Source organism: Leptonotus elevatus, chromosome 13 (genome assembly GCF_054856555.1).
Source record: "Leptonotus elevatus isolate MCC_2025b chromosome 13, RoL_Lele_1.0, whole genome shotgun sequence".
Classification (NCBI taxonomy): Eukaryota; Metazoa; Chordata; class Actinopteri; order Syngnathiformes; family Syngnathidae; genus Leptonotus; species Leptonotus elevatus.
In genome coordinates, this window is record NC_141251.1 from 13,431,767 (window position 1) to 13,454,626 (window position 22,860).

The 22,860-nt window shown below is 43.1% G+C and overlaps 1 protein-coding gene across 2 annotated transcripts in view; it reads right to left on the reverse strand.

The window, feature by feature from the left end:
• Nucleotides 1–522: 522 nt before the first annotated feature.
• Nucleotides 523–22,860, reverse strand: part of jag1b (jagged canonical Notch ligand 1b) — a 34,710-nt gene continuing 12,372 nt past the window's right edge. Inside the window, exons 4-26 of one of the 2 annotated variants that reach the window (XM_086093283.1) lie at nt 21,557–21,808; nt 21,056–21,116; nt 18,294–18,424; nt 18,098–18,217; nt 15,519–15,632; nt 14,135–14,248; nt 13,916–14,029; nt 13,541–13,587; nt 12,379–12,552; nt 11,884–12,034; nt 10,044–10,208; nt 9,850–9,963; nt 9,647–9,760; nt 9,407–9,520; nt 8,855–8,971; nt 7,576–7,603; nt 5,940–6,025; nt 5,236–5,349; nt 5,044–5,153; nt 3,595–3,834; nt 3,109–3,249; nt 1,901–2,042; nt 523–1,532 (exon numbers count right to left, since the gene is read on the reverse strand). In XM_086093283.1, coding sequence (XP_085949409.1) covers nt 1,048–1,532; nt 1,901–2,042; nt 3,109–3,249; nt 3,595–3,834; nt 5,044–5,153; nt 5,236–5,349; nt 5,940–6,025; nt 7,576–7,603; nt 8,855–8,971; nt 9,407–9,520; nt 9,647–9,760; nt 9,850–9,963; nt 10,044–10,208; nt 11,884–12,034; nt 12,379–12,552; nt 13,541–13,587; nt 13,916–14,029; nt 14,135–14,248; nt 15,519–15,632; nt 18,098–18,217; nt 18,294–18,424; nt 21,056–21,116; nt 21,557–21,808 — 3,248 coding nt within the window. In that variant the 3' untranslated portion in view covers nt 523–1,047. Of the gene's footprint in view, nt 1,533–1,900; nt 2,043–3,108; nt 3,250–3,594; nt 3,835–5,043; nt 5,154–5,235; nt 5,350–5,939; nt 6,026–7,575; nt 7,604–8,854; nt 8,972–9,406; nt 9,521–9,646; nt 9,761–9,849; nt 9,964–10,043; nt 10,209–11,883; nt 12,035–12,378; nt 12,553–13,540; nt 13,588–13,915; nt 14,030–14,134; nt 14,249–15,518; nt 15,633–18,097; nt 18,218–18,293; nt 18,425–21,055; nt 21,117–21,556; nt 21,815–22,860 lie in introns of both variants that reach the window. The other variant, XM_086093282.1, reaches the window with a different exon arrangement.

Consider the following 22,860-nt stretch of genomic DNA (forward strand, 5'->3'; position numbering starts at 1 on the left):
TTGAAATGTGAGCGTGAAACTTTTGCGGCTGCTTTCGTTCTTTTTGTTCCCTTAATGATTTACCGTCTGATGGCAAGCAATATGTCTGCCACCGTGTCCATCCCTCACAGCAAGCTGCTTTTTATCCGCACTTGCCTTCAGTCAATGTCCTGGCAACAAATGAATGAAATGTCAAATGTGTAAAAAATAAAAAGTCTTAGGGCCAAAAGTGCCCAAAGTTTGTCTCTGAAATTCTGACATTTGGCTTTATAGAACGCATCGGAGGAAACGGTCATTGAAAGAAATGGTAAGCTTCCATAGCTATCAAAACCTTCAAACTAGACAGAACATATAAATAAAAAGGAATGATATCTTAAGGCTCTTGATTATTAAATTAATAAATCAAATATACACAATGATTAATAAAAAAAAAATGTACATATCTACACGTTCTAAATCAACACATAAATTCTTCATATTGGCAGCAATTGCTGACATTAAACCCACCCCGTCCCCCCCTCCGCCTCCCACCCTATCCCCAAAATAAAAATAAATAATAAAGTTGATCTTTTTTCTTTTTTTTTTTTCCTCATTTGACAGTGGCCACGTCTAAAGCTGAAAAAGGCACTTTCTCCAAAAACGGTACTAGAAAGAATTCAAAGAACACACACTAAAATGATTAGCTCTAGTGCTGAACACAACAGGGTCGTTTTAGTCATTGTACAACAATTACAACAGGAGCCCATTCCATGTGTCCACTAAATAAAATAAAAAGAAGAAGAAGAAGAAGAAAGGGGCGGGGCGGGCCGGGCCAGGGACTGAAATGTAGTGGAGTAAACTTAACATTCTACAGTGAAATGTATACCAGTGCCTTGTGTTTCCAGCCAACCAAAGCAACCGTCACTGCCAGTGTAAGCCAGCTTGTCAAAACTTAAATTAACACGGGCGACAAAGGAAAATACTGCGGGGTCGCGACCGACATGGCGTGCCGAAGCTCCCCTGGTTCACCCACCGCCGGGGTGCGAAGAAGACGTTTAAGGCTCGGTTGCACAGCAACACAGCTGTCCGCTATACTATGTAGTCCATTCTGTTTATGCTGTTTGCCGTCTCCAAGTCTCTGTTGTCTTGTTTATTAGTCCAATTTGGGTGTTTGGACGTGGAATTGGGGCTGGAGATCTTCTCGTCCCGCTCCACGAGCGTGTACGCCGGCTGTTTGGCAAAGCGGCCCTTCTGGAGGTGCCTCTCCTTGTCGTCCTCGTCCCCCTCGGGGTGATTTGTCCTTATATTGGCGATGATGGAGTTCTTGTTTTCGTAGTCTTTGATGGCCACCGAGAGGCCCGCGTGCTTCTCGATGGGGTTCTTGATCTGGTTCAGCTGCTCGCGCACGTTGTTGGTGGTGTTGTCGTCAGTGCCGGCGGCCGCCGCGCCTCCGCCGCCGCCGCCTCCGGGGTTGCTCTGTTTCCGCCGGCGACGCATGCACCACAGCAGGAGGGAGATGAGCACCAGGACCCAGAGGACGATGAAGACGGAGCTCAGGAGGGGCACCAAGTAGTCTGGAGACACAAGAAATTTAACGGTCAGCCAAAAGTGAAAAAGGATAACGGGGGCTTTTAGCGTATTACTGCTCCCGCCAGCGCAACCTGACCTCGGAGCCGTGAGAGGGGGAGGGGATTGTTTGAGCTGTCAGCCGGTTGACGAATGGCCGACATGTGGGAGTCTTACGAGGCCGGCCGACGCAATGCCGCAATGCCGGGCGGCTCTGCTCTTTCCAGCCAGTTTCAACTACATTCTTTTCTAACTCAATTACACCTGACATGACGTAGCAGGAATGTGCTGTCCCATTTTATTTTCAACACACAAGTGTGTGCACGCCTGACAAAAACCTCAAGGGGATGTGTGTGTTTTTGCCGGTGGTACGTACCCGTTTTGCTGGGGCTGGGCATGCGCACCTCCACGATGGAGGCGATGATGGTGTTGTTCCCGTTGCGTTTGCTAACCAGGTCGATTAACCGCTCGGTGATCTCTTTTATGGGTCTGCCGTCCAAGCGGTGGTCGTCTGTCGACTGCGCATGGAGAGGAAAAAAATGAATTAGGTTTCACTTCTCTGCCTGGTGCGTCTGATTGCATCATTCTTATCAAACTGATGACAACACATTTTAAGCGCACTGACGCTGCGCGCTGTCAATCAAATACGTCCCTCCTGTGGATCGCCCAAAAAAAAAAAGAAGTACAAAATAACTTCTTTTTTTAAGATACTTATTTAATTTTTTAGATAAAATATTCTTTAAATTAATTGATTTAGATTAAAAATGAAGAATTAAATATTTTTATTTTTATTTACATTTTTTAGAGTACATTTTTTTAAGTTAAGATGAAAAAGTTTTTAAAAATTACCAAAAAATGTCCCAAAAAGAAGAGGAAAAGCAGAAAATTACCATGAAATGTCCATGAAATTGCCCAAAAAAATGTCACAGAAATGAATGAAAAAGGGCAAGAAAACATTCAAAAAGTAACCATAAAATGTCCCAAAACAAAAGAGAGACAGAAAATGACTATAAAAAATTTCTTTGGAATTGCAAAAAAAATAAAAAAATGTCTGAAAATTGGTTAAAAAAAAGAAGAGAAAAAAAAGGTATAAAACGTTTAAAAATGAAATATAAAATGTCCAAAAACAAGAAGAAATCCCATAAATTGCAATAAAATGCCCACAAAATTGCAAAAAAGAAAAGTCAGAAAAGGAAACGTTTAAAAAGAAACTATAAAATATCAAAAACACAAAAGAAAATTACCATAAAATTTCCACAAAATTGCAAAAAAATTATAGCAAAAAAAGGCAAAAAAAATGAAATTTTTTAAAATGTAAAATTACGAGAGAAAAAAATCCTCAAAAAATGGAAGAGGAAAGGTAGAAACAAATGAATGTATACGTATTGGATGCTGCTGTGATATAGCTCTAATTTGGGCCCTCAGTACATCATTTCATCACAATCTTCAAATTTTTTAACTTTTGCAGCCCCACACGCATTTTTGCTTCTTCATTTGACCGAAAACGGCTCATTTGACAGCAAAGGTTGCTGACCCCTGGACTAACAGCTCCGACTTTGACGACAAGTGGGAGGAGCTACTCACGATGCAGACATGGATCTCGTTGCTGGCAGAGAATGACGGGTCACAGGTTATGGACACGGAATGCTCCAAGGAGAAATTCTTCACCACGTACAAGCGCCTCAGCTGGTTACAAACATTCTCCACCGTCAAGCTCTGCACGCCCTGGAGGACATAACGAGGCAAATGTTCATGCAAAAAGAAAGCAGAGGTTCAACCAGGAAGTGCCTGGGGGGGAGGGGGGCGGGGGAAGGAAAGAGTTTAGCACGTGTTTTGGAAGCATTTTGTACAAGATAGCTGCTTGAGATTGGAGACCACAAATGTGTGTTAGCTTCTAACTGCTGTCATGCTTGTGAGTGATGATCCCATGTGGTCGAAGTCGCCAATGGTCCCTTTCTCTTTAGTCCATGTAATCCTGAAACTAATCTCTAAACCCTAGTCAGAGACCCCCCCCCCCCCAAAAAAAAAGATTCTAAACTCCAGATACAATAGGATAGGATCTAAACTCACCCTAGTCAAGATGTCCTTGTTGAAGGTGAAGGTGATGTTGGCGCAGCTATTGTCCTGGCAACTGGAGCTGGGGTGACATTTGGGGGTCGGCGGGAGCGGGTTGGCGCGCCAGCATTCCCCGAGTCCGAGGCAGGGCTTGACGAAGCAGTGGCCCTCCCTGATGGGGAGGCAGCTCTGGCCGGAAGGACACCCGCCTCGAAGTGGGGCGCCAAGATGGCAAGTCATTGGACCGCACCACATCTGGAGAGGAGAGAGTGGAGAAATACCAGCTACATTAGGTACGCGTTTTTTTATGTCTCCCCCGTGGGGGTTAGGTGGCAGTGGCGCTCTCACTGCCAGATAATGCATTAGTATTAGCTCCTCTGCAGAGGCATACATACAACAATTTTATATGAAATATGAAATATCTTATAATTGAGATGCACTGCATGAAAATCCAGTTTGAGGATTTGAGGCGAGTGGTTAACGTCCTTTTGAACTTCTATGGGAATTAAAAATTTTAATTAAAAGGGAAGCCAACCCCCAAATTTTCTTTACAACAATATGTTAGGGTATGCGCCCTCACTGTTCTAACCACAACATTCTTATTAATATTGCATTTGTGGAATATGAATTAAGCGGCAAAATCCACCTGTTTTTATCCATCTTAAGTAGCGGCCATTTTGCCACTTGCTGTCGACTGTAAATGACATCACAGTTGCTCAATCACGTGATTGGTCTTTACCTGAGCAACTGTGATGTCATTGTCACTGGCAAAATGGCCGCCGCCTGAGATGAATACAAACGGGTGGACTTTGTTGCTTTATTCATATTCCACAAACGACTTAAAAGATATTTGAAAGAATTTTTGGGGGGGTTGGCTTCCCCTTAACAATTTTTTATACATTTAGTTTAGTTTCTTGACAACAGTGTGACTCTGGAATGGATTTCAGTTCTCTTAAAAAACAAACAAACAGATTCTAAATCTGAAAACATTGCGTCAATGGCAGCCGTGTATTCCCTATTAGGACCTATATCTGCTTAATAGGAAAAAAAAATATCTCTCTGTGCCCCACAAACAGGTGCACTCTAAATGACTTTCACCCTAGGATGCATTTCCTCCAGAGGGGAAATTCGTTCATTTACTGCTTCCATGTGAATGACATCGGCCCTTCGTGTCCCATCTGTTATCAAATGACTCATCCTCCAGTGAGAATGTGGGCGATGTGAAACTGGCACAAAACTAGTGCCATTGTGTTTCCTTTCAAAACAAACGACATCATCGCCGTGGAGAATGTGACACCGCAGAGCCAAGCCGCTCCACATGACTGAATATTAGCGGCCCGACCTAAGATCTTTTTCACGCCCACCCCGACTCTGCTTCTAATCCTGTCATTGTTCACGCACACGTCCTCCCAATAGACAACGTTAACACTCGCTGACGCGCGCGCCCTTCCGTGCTTCACATACCTTCGTGCATACGACTTTCCCGTTGGAACAGTGGCATGTGTTGCAGTCTTCATCCCATTTGACCCCATCAGAGATCACGTGGCTGTTAACTGAGCAGGCTTTTCTCGTCACTGCCATCCAACAAAAACACAATCAAAATGTGGCAGGTCCGTAAAACACAGCGCCGGTTCTGACGATGGGTCGAGAAAGTACCTTCTTGACAGTGCGTCCCGCTTCTGTCTGGCGGGCACAGGCATCGGTAGCCATTAATTTCATCGACGCAGGTCGAGCCCAAGGAGCACGGGGAGGATTGGCACTCGTTGATATCTGCAGCGAGCAAAGGAAAGCTCAGCACCCAGACAGAATGCAAACAGTGGGGATAATCAGTCTGCAAACAACTCTAATTCGCTGGCTAAGTTCATCAAGGTCATGCGTCATTTCAACAGCACGGCACAACACAATTGTTAATAAAAAAAAAAAATTATAATAAAAACTTGCATTAAACAGGCTCAGATTCCCCTCCCTCCACCATATTGAGCTTGAAAAAGCAGCATCATTGGCAAGTATGCAGGAGTTACAGGCTGGACTTAACGGAACAAAGGGCTTGCAATGGGAAAGAATGTGGCCATCTGAAAGCCTTTAAGAGGGAAAACAATCTGTGTAATCAGTGTCAGAGAGCATGGCTGATTAGCTGTTGGCACACTAAGCCGCTTTCCCCCAGGGACAGCAGCGGGGCCTGGTGGAGTGACACCGAAACGGCTCGGCCTGGCCCGTAGCCCAACGGCCAGATAATTGGCCGGCTAGACCCGCCGCTCGGAGCGGGCCCGTCGGCCGCCTGCGTTATATGTGACGGCTCGAACGCGGATCAGGGACGAGCGATACTGGCGAGGTGGCTGGACGCGGGGCTTAATACTCACTGATCCGACAGTCTGGACCTGCGAAGCCCGGGGCGCACTCGCAGCGGTACCAGTTGTCTCCGTCAACGCAGGTTCCGCTGTTGTAGCTGGAAAAGGAGGACAAAGGTCATTTTTATAGACAAAACGTGTTTGTCAGTACAAACTAGTGCGAATATCGGCCGGGCCGATTATCGACGCAGATATTCAGCATTTTAACAAATATCGGCATCTGCCTTTTTGAAGAATCATATGGCCGATAACAGATCAATTTAACTCATTTGCTCCCATTTCAAACACCACCATGCTCCCAAAGACATATTTATATGTTTTTTTATAATGGAGCATACAGAAGGCTTTGTGCAGTCTCTGAACTGAAAAGAACGGTTGAAGCAATGTTAGTCATTACAAAAATGGCCAGCAGGTGGCAGCAGAGTATAAGAGATCAACCAGGGCTATGTTGAAAACAAGCTCTTTCCCCCCAGTTTTATTTGTGAAAAATGATTACACTTCTAATGCTAATTGTTACAAAACGGAAACAGATAAAAAAAAAATACTTTTTTTCCGGGATGAAAGAAGAGATTCTAATCTTTCTTTTGGTACGTTCCATGTTTGTATAGCAATAGAACACAATATTCTGTGGGCCTTGCAAAATCAATCAAAATCCAGTAAAATAGCCGGGAGTGATGTGGGTTGCTTCAGTAAAAATGGCTAGGAGTGAATGAGTTAAATGTTTTAACTTCGGGAAACTTTATTTAATTTTTCAGTAAACTTTCTAAGACATGCTGATGACCCTGGGACCACTACACATTGTTTTTGTTTGAGAAAAAAAAAAAGAAGCTAAAATAATAAGTTCAAATTCATTTCAGATATTTTGAGATTTTGAAAAACTTAATGTATTGTACAAAACAAAAACAAAAAATAAACATTTTACAAATCACAAAAGTTCAATAAAAATATGCTTTAAAAAAGGCAACAGAGTTTTTTTTTTTTTTTGTTAAATTTAAGTTCTCGGCTCCAAATATCGATTAACGATTCCTTGACTACTGATAAACGGTATCAGCCCCAGGTAAAAAAGCATATCTATCTATCTCTACCCTAGTCAGTACGCAATATTAAACAATTTACTACAAACGTTTCTATTGCAGTTGAAGTGTGGTTCCTCCTAGGACATCAAATCAACATTATTACCTTAATATATGTTTATACTGACCAAACACAACACTGATAATGCTCAGTTTTTATTGACAGTCAGGGAGGTATTCATTAGGGATGGGTGAGTATTGTATTGGGCCGATACCCCGGCCTTTTTTTCTTCCAAAGTATCGGTACTCGTGGCGTTAAGAAATTAACAGAAAATTGCCATGGATCTCATGCAATTTTAGAGAGAATGTGATATTGGAATATATATATATCTTTCTTTAAAATGATCTGTCATTGTTTTGGGAAAAACTTCGGTGCTTGGTATCGGTGGCTACTCGTAACGGTATTGCAATGAAAAATAATCAAAATCCCTAGTCATAATGTTGCTCGGTGTACATATACTCGAGTGATAAAACCAAAATGTAAAAAATGTATCCTGTAATGTTTATGATGCTTTAGTATAAAAGCCGTTGGGCGACTTTTGAGGATATTGTAAATTGAAATCTTAACAACTTACCACGGGTGTGGACTGCAGTCATTAGTATCTGAAAGAGAAAGTAGAAAGTCATGAGCGTGTTGTTTCTTCTCCGTTTGCTCACGTCAGAGTGTTTGGTACACATAATGGCAACGAGCACGTCCGGGCTTGCGTGCGCGCCGGCTCCGGGCTCCCACGCCGCCCAAAGGTTCTGTGTTATTAACCACACAGTGCGAGCTCACTCCTCCCTCCCACCACCATCACCACAACGACTCCACACACCCAGATTCACAACCGCACTCTTCCCCGCCTGCTTTTGTTTTGGTTTTTTTCCCTTTCCCCTCAAATGTCGGGGAATTTCTTTTGGGGAGTGCATGAGCTGAGGGGCAGGGCGGCCGGTGAAAGAGAGCAGGGCTGCAGAACAAGCAGACATGTCACTGTTTGGACAGGAATGCAACAAGGAGAGGGGGAGGGAGGGAGGGATGTGATTTGGACAAGGGGGAGAAACATCTGTCTCCACTTTCCTAAGGTTGAGCCCCTTTCTCTCCCCTCCTCTTTCTCGTCCCATGGCTGCAGCCATGTTTTTGTTTTTAAATATATTTACATAAACGCCATGAAGGACTTTTATGTCTCAGGGTTTGGCCATAAGAGTATTTTGCGTGCAAACTTCACATCATCACAGTTTTTAATACATCTACTACTAGGATTTATCTGATTGACATGATTCCCATTGAATTTTCACTGACACTTTCAATATACATTTAATATCCCAATTAAAAGTCATCTCTATTGTTTTTCATTTGAATGAATTTGATATTTAATTTGATTGGTCAGAACCAGATTCAATTCATTTCAGTTTTATATGGAAAAGCTCATTTCACTTAAGCCACTTCAGAATTCTATAAGAAAGGATGAATTTTGAGATTTTTCAAATGTTTTATAAAGAGGCGGGAAAAAGCTAAGAAATCACATCAATCAGCTTAATTGGAGTCCACGTGCTGTAAATTCAGCTGATTGGACAATGATTTGAAAAGACACACACACCCGTCTACACAAGCTCCAAAGCTTAAAGATAAAGGAACTGTCTATAGACCTCAGAGACAGGATTGTCGTGTCTTGAGTCACAGTTTTGGGGAAGGCTACAGAAAAGAAATCTGCTGTTTTGAAGGTCCCAAATGATTAAAGTGATCTCCCTCACAATACAGCATTGTTGCAACAATGCCAAATTTACCAATCTATTCCATTGGGTCTTTTATTTTTTTAAAGACAAACTGGAAACCTTTGCTAGCATAAATGTGAGTATAATAAGTCACGGACTTACTTTGGGTGCACGTGGGGCCCTCCCAGCCTTCCTTGCAGACGCAGGAGAACGACTCCCCCGTCACCACGCAGGTGCCTCCATTCTCACAAGGGTTTGGAAGACAACTTGAGTTCTTAGCTGAAGGGGGGAAAAAAAATAAAAATACGCCTATAGTTATGTCTGGGAGTACGTGGATGCTTATCAGAAGAGCAATCTGCGCTCTTAAATTACGCAGGGTTGAACATCACAGCGCATTGTTATTGGTTTGGGCTATTTTGACCAGGGATCCTTTCCTAGGGGAAGTCTGCATTCCAAAACATTGAAGGGTATTGTTAGTGCAATGGGGGTATTTGAGCATCTGTCTGTCAGCACTTATGGGAGGACAAAATGGGCAGAGACAGAGAGAGTGCTGACAGAGCGAAGGGCTAAAATCTGCTTTTGGATCAGACCAGTGCAGTGGTTCTTAACCTTTGTTGGGGGTACTCATTCGAACCCAAGTTAAGAACCACCGGACTAGAGTGTGTGCGACGAGACAGACGACTACCGCACTGGACTGCTGTTAAGTCAACTCACCTATGTTGCAGGTTGTCCCCTCCCACCCCGGCGAGCACTTGCACTGGAAAGTGTTGCCCTCATCATGGCAGGTGCCTCCGTTGTTGCAAGTGGCTTCATCGCACTGACTTTCGCCTGGAGGGAACGTTTTTGAATATACATGCGTTGCATTATAGACTGAGCACTTCGTAGCACATACTACAAAAGCTTGCACAGGCAGACTACACGGGTATAAAGAAAAAAAAAGAAAAGGGATCTTACGGGAGTGGCACGTTTTCCCCTTCCAGCCATTCTTGCACTCGCAAAAGAAATCAGTCACCAGGTCCCGACACGTTCCGCCATTATGACAGGGGCTGGTGCTGCAGTCGTCAATGTCTGGTGCCGCATGGGAGACGGGTGCAATTAATGTGCCGCGCCTCAAAAACGGCGTTAAACACTCTTTGATGTTGCAGTTATGTACTCACTGATCTCACAGTGGTCGCCCTCCCAGCCGTCGGCGCAGATACACTGGTACACGCTGACTTTGTCAATGCAGGTGCCACCGTTGCGGCAAGGGCTGCTCTCGCAGTCATTGATATCTTACATGAAAATAAAAAAAACACATCGTGGGAATATTAGCTGACATTGGAATAGTTTCATTGGCATTGAGAGGTCGTACTTTCGTGGCAGTAGGTTCCTCTGAAGCCTTCTTGACATTCGCAGCTGAACTGGCCGCCGGCTTGGCTGCGGCAGCGGCCGTGAGGTCCACACACGTTGGACGAAATGTAGCGCTCTCCTCCCGGTGTGCTGTTGGAGGCCACGGCAACCGTGCAGCTGTCGATCACTGCACACAGAGGGAGGGGGGGGGGTGAGGGAGGGACCAACGCTTGCTGCTGTTAAGACGTATAAACATTTACAGATCAACATTGAAAGTCACATTATTATTAGTATTTTTTATTTACCAGGAATTAGGGGTGTCCTGATACAACTTTTTCATGTCTGATATTGCAGCGTAGCGTACTCTCCGAATATCAGCAGGCATGATACATGCTTTTATTTATTTATTTATTTCAGTATGAAATGTTAGAAGATACTAGATCAACGGATATTATAAAAAACAAAAAGAAAAAAGAAAAGGCAGCAACGGTAGGTATGAGAAAATATTTCTCATTCTTCTAGAAGAGCAGGAGCGAAGTCTGGAATGGACTGCTAATATCGGAGATTTTGGATGTAGACCGATATAATCAGGTTTTTGTTTTTGAGGCTGATATGGGATCAAGATTTGATATCAATATTGGATCGCGACACCCCATCACAAACTACAAATTAGAAGAATACAAATTGCCAGTATTGGTATCAGTCTGAAAAAATCGAACATCCCTATTAGGAATCTATACATTTTGGCCAATTGCAAGTCTCCAGCTTTGTGGTACCAATTGGAAAGCAATTCCACAAAAACATATGATTGGATTGATAATTGTATTAAAAGGAATACTTAACTCATTAAGCCATTTTCAGCAGTGAAAAGTTAATATTTTGTCCAGGATCAATTTGATAACGTCATTATTTTTCATGTACAATTCATATTTTTAAAAACTATTTGTTCCACTTGCCGTCAACTGATGATGACATCACCCTTGCTGAGGAAATAGGTAATGACCAATCTTGGCTCACCTGTTTTCTGGATTTGGTCAGTAAACTGAGCCATGATTGGTCGTTACCTACTTCCTCGGCACAGGTGATGTCATCTTCAGTCGACAGCAAGTAGAAAAAAATGCTTTTAAAGATATTAATTGTACATGAACAATAACGTTATCACATTAATTATAGGCAAAATATTCACTTTTGACTGCTGAAAATAGCTCAACGAGTCAAGTATCCCTTTAATTACCAAATCTCTTTCTAATCCAATCTCTCTGCACAAAAAGTGACAAGGAAACAAGCGAATAAAAAAGACCAACAAATTGTTATGCTATCATAAACAATTTCACAGTAATCCGGGCCACTCTGCCCTGAAATCCTTTCCCTTCCCCTTGTCCGATCGTGTTAGGCGAGCGGGCCGAATGCGCTCCCCTGTAATCGCTTAATTCTTGCCAAGAGCAGAAAGAATCTCACCGTCTGGTATCGGACTCCGTGGTTGGTCCCCTCACTCAATTAGACACACACATGCACGCACAATGTGCAGATTCATTGAGGAGGAAACAGAAGTGGTCGCCCACCAAGTCATTCCCAGGAACACACACACACACACACACAGTACGATGTGCCTTTTGCCAGATTTTCCGGGACTCCGAGGGGAATCAACGGAAAAGATTTGCGGAGGAGATGGAGGCGGGGTGTGCTCACCTTGGCCAAGAAAATTGAGCACAGGAAAAGAAAAACAGGTATTGCACTCATGGGAAGAACATAGCTAAAGTGCTCCAATCTTCATTTATCCAGCGTATATAAAAAAGTGTATCCTTTTACAGGAAATTCCTGCAACGAAACACTTGCGGCTTCACGGAGGCGAGAGGACGTACCTTTACACGTGGTGGTGCGACAGTGATCCTTAAGGTGAGAGCAGTTCTTGCCCTCGTAGTCATCCGGGCAGGCGCAGTAGTAGTCTGTGGCCAGGTTGAAGCAGGGGGCTCCATTCTGACACGGGTTGGGCGAGCAGTAATCGATATCCAGCTAGGGCAGGGAAAGTGTAGAATACAGAGAGAGGTGTAAACCTGATCGCTGACATAGTTTCTGCTACACTAAACAGAGCAAAAAGCCGCAGCATCCTCCCGATAGGCAGTGCCAGGAAACAACACACACACACACACAAAGTACATGGAGGAAGGGGAAAAACAAGCCAGAGACATAGGAGCCGTCCTCAGAGTCTGGGCTTCAGCACTGAGGAATGCATCCCACTTAAGCCAGGGAAAGCTTCAACAAAGCATTCCCTTTAAAAAACACCGCAGGGCAGCCATGTAGGAGGGTGGGAAGACACCGTGACGCTGGCGCACAGCGGGCCCACGTGCGGGCCTTACCTGGCAGAGGTTCCCCGAAAACCTGGCCAGGCAAAGGCACTGGAAGCCGTTGACGTCGTCTTGACAGCGGCCGCCGTTCAGACACGGCGAGCTCGCGCACTCGTCGATGTCCCTCTCGCAGTGGTCGCCGGCGAAGCCGGGGGGACACGCGCAGCGGTAGCCGTTCACCAAGTCCTGTTTGAAGCAACAATACACACAGAAACATCTTTTAGTGCTTTGACAGGCTGAATTCAGGAGTTGGAATTCAGCAGGTGGAACGTTTAATATGGTTTTCTGCAGGCCAGCTATCACTGTGAAAATTATTCATCCATTATCCATACTGCTTATCTTAGATTACGGATTTAAAAACAAAACAAAAAAAACATGAATTGGTTATTTATATTTTTAACAACAAATTGATTTTCTAATCAGAAGTCAATGAAAAATATTACAATGACTAACACTATTCAATTTAATTTGAGAGATTTGGTGGGGTAAAAAAAATTCTATCTGTATAAAGCCACGATGTCGTCGTCGTAATGTTACGATGTTAAAAGTAGAACATCTTCAACAAAAAAACATTACGTAGCCAAACAATTGTGAAGTACATAGACCGTGAGACTTTGCAAAACTGAGCCAATCATTCAAGAAAAACTGCTGTTATCTATAAAAAGACAATATTGTGCTTATTTTCAATATCATTAGCTTTTTTTTTTTTTAAACAATATTGTGAGTATTTATACAGAATTGTGAGCCTTTTTATATCTCCAACCTCCCCGTAGTATTGTGATAATTATCGTATCACGAGGTTCATATCATAATATCATATTGTGACATTTGGATATCGTTACAAGGAAAAATTGCAATTCAGATTCTCTTCCAAAATGAAAAGAACAAATCCATTAAGCTAGGGATTGGCGAGTACCGATACCAGGTATCGTATCGGGCCCGGCCTTATTTCAAAGTATTCTAACTTGTGTACTTGGTATCGGTGACTACTGAAGAGAACTCTTACTGTATCAGTCTGATAAAAACTGAAAAACCCTAATTTAAAATATAGTACATAAAAATGTGTGGTTGACATGCATTACAAGAAAAAAATATTTAGTTAAGTTAATACTTTTTTTAATTTTTATTTTCAGGTAAACTAAGCATATTTTTGTTAAAGGTTTTTGACACATACCTTGCAGATTCCGCCATTTTGGCACTGGTCCATGCAATCGTTTATATCTATGTGGGGAAACACAACAACATTTGTGAATAGGAGTTGGTGGAGGAAGCGCAACGTGGCTGCAGAGTGCACAAAGTGTTGAGCAATCCGCTTCTGTGGCCAAGCGAAACTATCCTGAGAATGTTTTCAAACTACAGATCTGGGACCTGGTAGCAATACCAAGAACTTAGTTTGGACTGCAGGGACCACTTTTACTTTCTTATTAGAACAAAGTGGACGCTTTATACAACCACTTTGGCAGGATCGGAACAAGATAAAAAAAAAAGAAGAAAGAAAGTCCGGGCTGTCGGCGGTGTCCACAGCTGCCGATGACAGCTGTCAACTTACTGACGTCGCAGTTCTGCCCCGTCCAACCAGGGATGCATTCGCAGAAGTATCCGCCAATCAGGTTGCGGCACGAGTTGGCATTCACGCAGGGCTTGGCGTCGCATTCGTTGGCATCTAGAGGGGGGGGTCGGGGAGGGGGTGAGAAGGGAGGACGCTGGGTTGATATTTACATGTGCAGTTGATAGCCAGTGAAGTCAAAGAGTTGAGGGGGAGGCTCACCTATCAAACATGTCTTCCCAGTCCACTGCGAGGGACAAAGACACTTGTAGCCGTTGACCAGATCTTGGCAGGTCCCGCCGTGATTACACGGGTTCGGAGAGCAGTCATCGATGTCTGCATGAGAGAAATCCAGTCAGGTTATATACCAATGGTGTCCAAACTGCACTCAGGGGCCATTTGCGGCTAAACACTAAAATACATTTGTACAGTAGATTATTTACAGCTTTTCCATATATGAAGATACAATTGAACTATTTACAAGTAAAGCAGTAACATTTCATAATGGTGATGAATAATAGATTCATTCATTTTTAGAAACAAAAATGATTTCTTACACCTTCTGCGCCGTGTCATAGTCCGAATTGTGGATCTATTACATTAATGAGCTTCAAATGACTTGTGTTTTGGTTGTGAATATAAAGATGGGATTCGACTGCTCTTTAGTGCAGGGACGGCTCTATTCTAATGGGATACCCCGATATATTGGGAAAAAAACTATTTGCCTTATCACATTTTACAGTATTTTTTTCAATGTAACTGTACATACAATTGCATGATTTGACTGATTTTGTCGTGTTTAATAAATTAAAGTAAAAAAACTTCAAAGTGGCACTTGCATTCATACTTTTCTGTATGTGGCAATTGGAGGAACAAGTTTGGAGATCCCTGCTACACACAGTAGCAAAGTTTATTTTTGGAACAAAAGTATTGGGACATACCAAGTAAACAATTTTACACAGGTTCTGCCTAAATCTTAATTCATTTTACAAAGATACATCGGAAATGTGTGTCCAATTTTGTAAGGAACTACAACAAGCCCTTAAAAAAGTCAACTCAAAAAACAACATGTTGTATGTGCCTGCACTAGTCTAAACACTATTCTGATTACCGTAATATTGTGTTAATCAGCAAAATGCATCAGTTTTATCCATCTCAGGGGGCGGCCATCTTGCCATTTGCTGTCGACTGAAAATGGCATCACAGTTGCTCAGTGCTCAATCAATCATGTCTCACCTGTTTTCTGAGTTTGGTCATGTAACGTTCGCAAGCTGAGCCATAATTTGTTGCTACCTAAGCCTTAAAACAAATGGCAAAATGGCCGCCGTCTGAGATGGATAAAAAATGGCTGTATTTCAAAATATATTATTGTAAAGAAAAGTTTTGCATTTACTTTCCTTAAAATTGTCTATCATGCATGTTTTGGGTATGTAGGAGGAAGTCAGAGAAAACGTCACCTCGAAGCTCAACATGGATAGTCAGTCCATCACACATGACAAGAGAGCGGAAGCCATTTAAAATACAAAATTGGGATTTTTTTTTAATTATTTGTATTTAATTTTTTCCCGTAACGTGTGCCAAAGCTGCAAGTGCAAGTCTTACTCACTGAGAGTGCACGAAGGGCCGCTCCAGCCTGGCACACAATGACATTCATAACCGTGACTGGTTTCTGAGCAGCTCCCTCCGTTTGAGCAGGGATTGGACAAACAGGCATGTTCCGCTAGAAAGCAAAAGGACACAATCAAGCGTGAGCATAACACACTCTTCTGACTCAATCCACCCCACCTCCAAATAAGGTTTAGGTCTAATTACATCTCTTTGAATGAATGTTCAATTCAAAAGCAAAATATTCCATCCAGCCAAAACATGTTGCCAGTGACTCCTGCGTCAAACATAACACCGACACTTATCACCCGACTCCCGCCTCAAATCTCACGCTCATTACTCGCCCAACACAGAGCTGCCAGGAAATCATCTTTCATGCTAAGTTGACCTGACCACCGCACTGTGACTTCCCAATGCCTGCTCGCCTGAGTGGGGGCACCAGATGAGAGTTCTGTGGGAAAGTGCAGGGGGGGGAAATTTGTGGTGTGGGGGGGGGGTGTTACTTCATTATGTGCAAGTTTGGGATGAGCGAATCACTAAATGAATGACTTACTCATGGGATGATGCGGCAATCAAGGGAATGAGGAGGCAAGAGGACAATCCTCTCTGCTTCAACACGTCGAAGCCTGCACACCTCCCGTCACGGAGGGCACGGTTTCCTGACATGTCCGCAGTTAAGCTGTCAGCACCCCACGAGGCTCACATTTAATGAGCAAAGAACCATCATCTCCATGCTAAGTGTTTGCAGCAGTTCAACATTAGCATTACCGTCTGCTTCGTGACGATCGGCCCCCAGAGGATCACCTGATTTTTTTTTTCTGAGTGGGGGTGGGCGGGGGGTGAATTTGTGCAGGAGTGGACACGGATTTTCGCAGACTCAGAGTTATCTGATTGCAGACTCTGAGAAGTTCAGTTCTGACGCCAGCGCAACCTTCTCACATCTACATGAGATCAAATCATCCATCAGCTCCACCAGGGAGTGAATACTTTCATTGCCGTTGCTTGTTTGCCAGCAGGATTACACAAAAACGTACTTCCAACAATACAATTGGGCAAAATAGGATAGTTAGAGCTGGCAAAGTTTCCACTTTCATTCCTCAGTTCCAAATGGGTCCTGACTTGTATGGTTTATTTTTGTTAGCCAAACAGAACAATAAACACAGCTTCAACAACATCAAAACCATTTTATTCTTCTGCTAATAGGAGCCTAATTACAAAAGTGTTAAAAACGAGTCAAAATGTCACCAGTTTATTTTCTGTTAGCTTGCCAACCAACACTTTCACAAGGAGCACCGCACAGCATGAGCAGGAATGTCAACTCAAGCAACATGAATAGAGGGATTTCAAGATTAAGACTTAAAATATCAAACAAGATCAGACAGACTCCAGCATTATTCCAACATATTAAAACAATTACTAGGCCTTTCTTACCTTGAAATGGCATGTCAAACGCCACACCCTCACATCTTTGCTTTCTTTTCAAGCAGTCAAAAATGATTACATAAAGGAAACACTCTGGGAGATTTCTAACCCACATTCTCCTTGTGTAGAACTTGGGAAATCGAAATACAGTGGTGCCTTTTTATGCGTTTAATTGGTTTTCTCAATGTCAAATAGTTTTCCCATTGAGATATCATTAAAGGAGGAGTCAAGTCAAATATTTTCTTTATAATAATACATTGTATGCACCCATAGTAGTCTAAACATGGCGTTCTGATTAATATTGCGTTTGTGGAATATGAATTAAGTAGCAAAATTCACCCGTTTTTATCCATCTCAGGGGGTGGCCATTTTGTCACTTGCTGCCAACTGAAAATGGCATCACAGTTGCTCAGCTCGCAAACAATCATAGCTCACCTGTTTTCTGAGTTTGGTCATGTGACATTCACAGGCTGAGATGTGATTAGTCGTTACCTGCACCCTGAGCAACTGATGTCTTTTCAGTCCCCAAGGAGTGCCAAAATGGCCGACCCTGTGATGGATAAAAACGGGTGGATTTTGCTGCTTTATTCATATTCCACTAATGCAATATTAATCAGAATACCGTGGTTAGACTAAATGGGCTGCATAGAACATATTATTGGAAAAAAATGGGTTGACCCCCCCCAAAAAAACTTTTTCTACATGTTTTAATGAACAAAAATAACAAAATATGAGAGAATGCAACGAAATAAACGGCTTTAATCAGGTGTAATTACTCTAATCGGAGATTGTTAAGTTTCGCGAACTGCAGCTCCTTGTGATTGTTCTCATTTTGTATTTGTTTGACGCTGCCGTTCAATAAGCAGCTCAAGGTGCACCTGCGACCGTGCTCTCTCGTTTGCCTTCACTCAAGTTGCAACTTGTAACTCAAATTTTCATCATAAAAATGATAATAATAATAAAAATTGTAAACAAACTTGATGATTTATAACTCAAAAGTAAGATGGAGCACTTGTAAATTAGTGTACCACTGTATAAGAAAGCGAACATAAACTATAACCCCACTAAGCAATTTTTGGACATTACACAACACTCTAACACCATCTAAGCAGCGTTTTTCATTATGGCTCCAGTCAGCAGTAATCTTGTGGCACTCACCTCTCTCACAGTTGGCTCCGGAGTAGCCCTCAGCACATGAACACTGGTACTTGTCCGGTCCCGTGTTGATGCAAGTCCCTCCATTCATGCACGGCTGGTGAGTGCCACAGTAATTCAGATCTGTGATATGGAAGGGATATTTCGCTTGTAAATTAAAATGATTCAAATTAAGTCCGCTGCAGTCCAAAATGCGAACCTTTGTCGCAAAGATGTCCACCCCAGTTGGTGTCACAGAGGCACTGCCAGGGCTCCACACAGGTGCCATGTACACAGCCGGGGTGGGGGATACACTTGTCACAATATTGGCCTTGCCAACCATACAAACACCTGCGGGAAACAAAAGACAGGCTGTCATGCACACACACAAAAACAGTTTAATCATTTGTTTACTCCACATTGCTAAACAAGTAACAATAATCTGGATTTAACACGCAGCAAACAAAGAAGCAGTATTCCTGTCTTGACTGCTGCATCTGAAAAGGCCACACATGCAACTTCAATGAAACGCTGCTTATGCAACAACTTGGGTCCAAACACTAAATTCCACTTCCAAAGACCTTCGCCATGGCTAACATTAGCATCGCAACACACATTCTCCTGACCAACAGTGTGCTTGCGGCTTGGCAGGACAACCAAAGAGCAGCGTGGATCCCACCGGCCTCTTCATGCTGCTGGTTCCCATGAGTCAGGAGTTCGGCTTTTGCCTCAGGGCAGGGGAGGAGGAGGAGGAGGAGGAGGAGGAGGAGGAAAGCTCTCTTTCTTGATGACCTCTAACATGTCCAAGTCCCTAATTACACGGATAATGTTGCACTCTTTTTCTTCCCGGGCTCCATAATAAAACCTGGCTGAAAGGTGTGCTCCCTTTAAAAGGTGGCTGAGGGACTGCAATGACAGCAAACGGAGTGTCCGCTCTGGGAGAGCCGCATGGCGATTTGCCCCCAGAAATGGACTGTAAAAATAAACCTGTGGTTAAGTTCAAACTCACTCTGTGATTAAAGAGGCTATTCTTAAAATTGTGCTAATCTTCTCTCAATGAGTAGTGGCGTAGGGTTCCCCAGCAAGCTCCCAAATGATTTTCTTATTACGCATCTTAAATTACTGGGGAATGCAGCAGTACTTCCGACGCACACTCAACGTGGAAACACAGACCACTTCAATGTGTACAGATTTGCAAACCCGAAGTTTACAGGTACAAGATTACATAAGATTCCCACAGTATAAGCTGCATTGGCGGTTGCCCCTGCCCGGAGGCAGGTTTGATACAAGCTATGATGAGAAACACGAGCAAGTCAGATCCAAACACAGCCACACCTGTGCGGGAAAACAGTTCAACCTCTTGTTCAGCCAGTGGCCACACAAGCGCTTACAAGAAACCCGATTGAGTTCAAAAGCTTGGAGAAAAACAACAATGCTTGTGCAAAAAGAAAAAGAAAAAAAAAGCCAACCAAGCCCACACTCCCTGCACTTGATTTGGAGCCAAAGTAGACAACGAAGAAAGCAATTTATGTCTGACTGAGGAGAGCAGGGGGCTTCGTACAGGATGATGCACACAATGCCCGTGCGCCGATACCCATCTGTGCCTGGCTCTTCCTCTGGCTGTGTGCATAAACAGCATTAGGAAGCCATTAGCTGCACAAACAATACGCTTTTAAAAAAGTCCACACCAAATGTTACACAAGATTTGACTGATAACGTCAGCCTAATTAGAGGGGGGGGGAACATTTCCAACTAGGATTCTTAGCAGTTTTTCCCAAACGGGTTCCTCCCACAGAGGTTAACTCAACTTGTGTTTGTTACAACGCATCATCACTTAACTAAAGGTAATAGTACTTTAGTGCGGCACCATAATGTTTTGTTTCTAATATTTGCCCTAGCACGTAGGTAAATAACTAGGGTTATGCACGGCTAATGAGCATTATATTCAACATTTTTGCAATCAGTCAATAAAGTCCATCTGAAGGTGATTCAACACATTTGTCATTATTTCGCTGTTGGCCTTTGACGACATCCTAGCACGAAGGGAAATTGCAAATTTGAATGCTGAACCGGAGAGACGAACCGTCGCAGGGGTTAGCTTAGTGCTAGCTAGCTTCTATGACAGACTCAACCTGGAAGGATTTAAAATTTTACCAAAAGTGAAAAGGCACCCTGGGTTTTCGCTGGCCAGTGTATGGTGGTGGACGTAGAGGAAGCTATTTTAAACTAACTACTATGGCATATACTAAAAATGACATTTGACATGCAAAGATACAAATAAATAAACTGACTGAAATAACACACTTTCTCTTTAAAACACTGGTGAATCAAGATAATTCAATTTTACAAGCAACAATTGATTATTTGCATTCTTTGCGATTCTGCTTTGCGTCAAGGTCCGTATTATGATCATTAATGATCCTTAAGTAAATGTTTGGAAAACGCTTAGCTCACTACAGTTTGCTCTTGTTTTGTGTAGATGCTGTTCAGTGCAGGAGTGGGATCTACTCTAGTGGGATAAAAGGCCATGGACCACTCCAAAATCTTGAAAAATCAAAAACTATTTGCCTTATCATCACCTTTCACATAAAACTGTTATGCTGCAGTTTTTCCAAAACAACACCAAGTATAAACAATATATAATTGCTTGCATCAATTGAAGTCAAATAATTTCAAAGTGGCCTTTAAAGTTTGGCCATTATGATCAAATTGGATTTTTCTTTTTCTTTTTTGGACTTTGACATGTTTTTTCCTGCAAAAGTACAATTAGTAACCCATTCAAATGGATTTGGTGGTAAATGGTAAACGGATATAATAAACACGTATGCACTAGAAATAACACAACAAACCACTCAATACAATGAACTACAACCTCAATAAGCAGCGGATCGACCAAATGAAGTGATCTACTGTATATCAATGCAGTTGACAAAAAACAAACAAACAGTCACACAATAATAAATGGCAGCTTGGATCACTTACGTGCATCCACCTGGCTCCTGACATGACCCATGGTCAGTGCTGCAGCCTTGTCGGCATATTGCTAAAAGAGAGGGGAGAAAGTTCATGTTGGTTGCCTGGCAACTTAATGCAAACTTAGTTTTAGCTTAGCTATATTATATGTTCCGCACTCTAATCTCTGGGCACAAACCCACATTTATTCTCCATTTGATTAGTCACGTCAACATTTTGGACTCCAAAAACTAAGCAGAGAATTAGGACAAGTTTATTCAGTCGTGCTGATGACAACATCTGAATGGAAATAGAAGGGAGGGGGGGGGAGTATTTATATAAACAAAGTCATCCATTCAGTAGCAATGACCCAGCAACCATGTATCAGCATGAGTCACACTGCAGTCTGACTGCTATATTCATAACACATAAATAATTAAGACTTTCTCAAGCTTCTCTTAAAGAGTTCAGTTAATACTTTATGCAGTGATGTCACTCATTAGTCCACGCGGCCAATTCACGACTCCTTACCAGTGTTGCACTCCGGTCCCGACCAGCCTTCCAGGCAAGTCTTGTTCCCGTTGTAGTCGCACGTGTAATGCCCAAAGAACTCGTCCCTGGGTCGACAGAACTTGTTGCAGCCGAAGCCGTAGTAGTGCTCATCGCAGCTGACCCGGATCTGGTACTCAAACTGCGCAACGGGGCCATTGTGGGTCAGCTTCTGCCAGTGCGGGCTGGGGTTGATCATGCCCGAGTGCGAAGATTTCTCTATCACCTTCCCATCTGCACCTTGAACAACCACAACAAGTGAGAGCGTCAACACCAGCTGCGAGCGTCTCGCTCCAAGGAATCCGCCGTGTTTCGGTGCGAGTGTGCTGGAATGTGCCAGGCATCTCCAAAGCGCATAACAGGGAACTTGCAGTGGCTAACCGAAAATGCTTGAGCACAAATCACAGAAGATAGCTGATTATATGTAATCAAAGCAACTATGTGTACTGGTGAGGCGAGAGTAGTTACAGGAAATGCAAAAAAGAGAAGGCGGCTTTTAATGAGCACTTGAAACTGCTTCTTTTTTTTTTCTGCCCTTACTCACACTCCCTTAAAAGTGTCCCAAGTCGCTTTCCAACTCAGGTTTACAGCTTCATGCTGCCCTTTGCATCTGCTCGGGGCCAGGACAGAACCGCAGTCACCATAAATTATAGTGTGAAGACACCAACGCCACTTTCAGTGCTGGGGCGAGAGCCAGCGTGCCCATCAGCACATTTTCCCCAAGCTCACATACATTTTTCAAATTGTCTCAAATCTACTTTTTTCCCCCTCAAAATATTCTCTAACAAGTGTTTGGCCATGTCGTTTACAACATTACACCGATACCACACACAGACTTTCGGTTCAAACATGAGGGGGTCATGGCTGTGACAAGAGGACAAGGACTAAGGTAGACCACTGGACTACACACACGCGCACCGAGTAAACAATCTAAACTGAGCCACTGGAGCTCAACACAGAGACTACACTGTTCAGCACGTACGAGACACGCACACACAACAATTCTTGTGAATCTTTCACCTGGGAGAGAATGAAAAATGTGTCAGAGATGTTATTTACTGCACAGAGGGGATTGACCAGAGGGTGAGTCGCTCCTCTGTGTAGTATGATGCAATGTAGCTGAACCAGAGTGGAAAGGGTGGCTTGCTGTCATTTATTTACCATGTTAGTGGCGCGTATGCGATGGCGGTGGGGCGCTGTTTGAGTACTGGAATCACAGTGAGCGGCAACATTTCGCAGGGGCCTGGAATCTAGTGCTTCAGCTATGTGGCACTTCTCTACTGAGC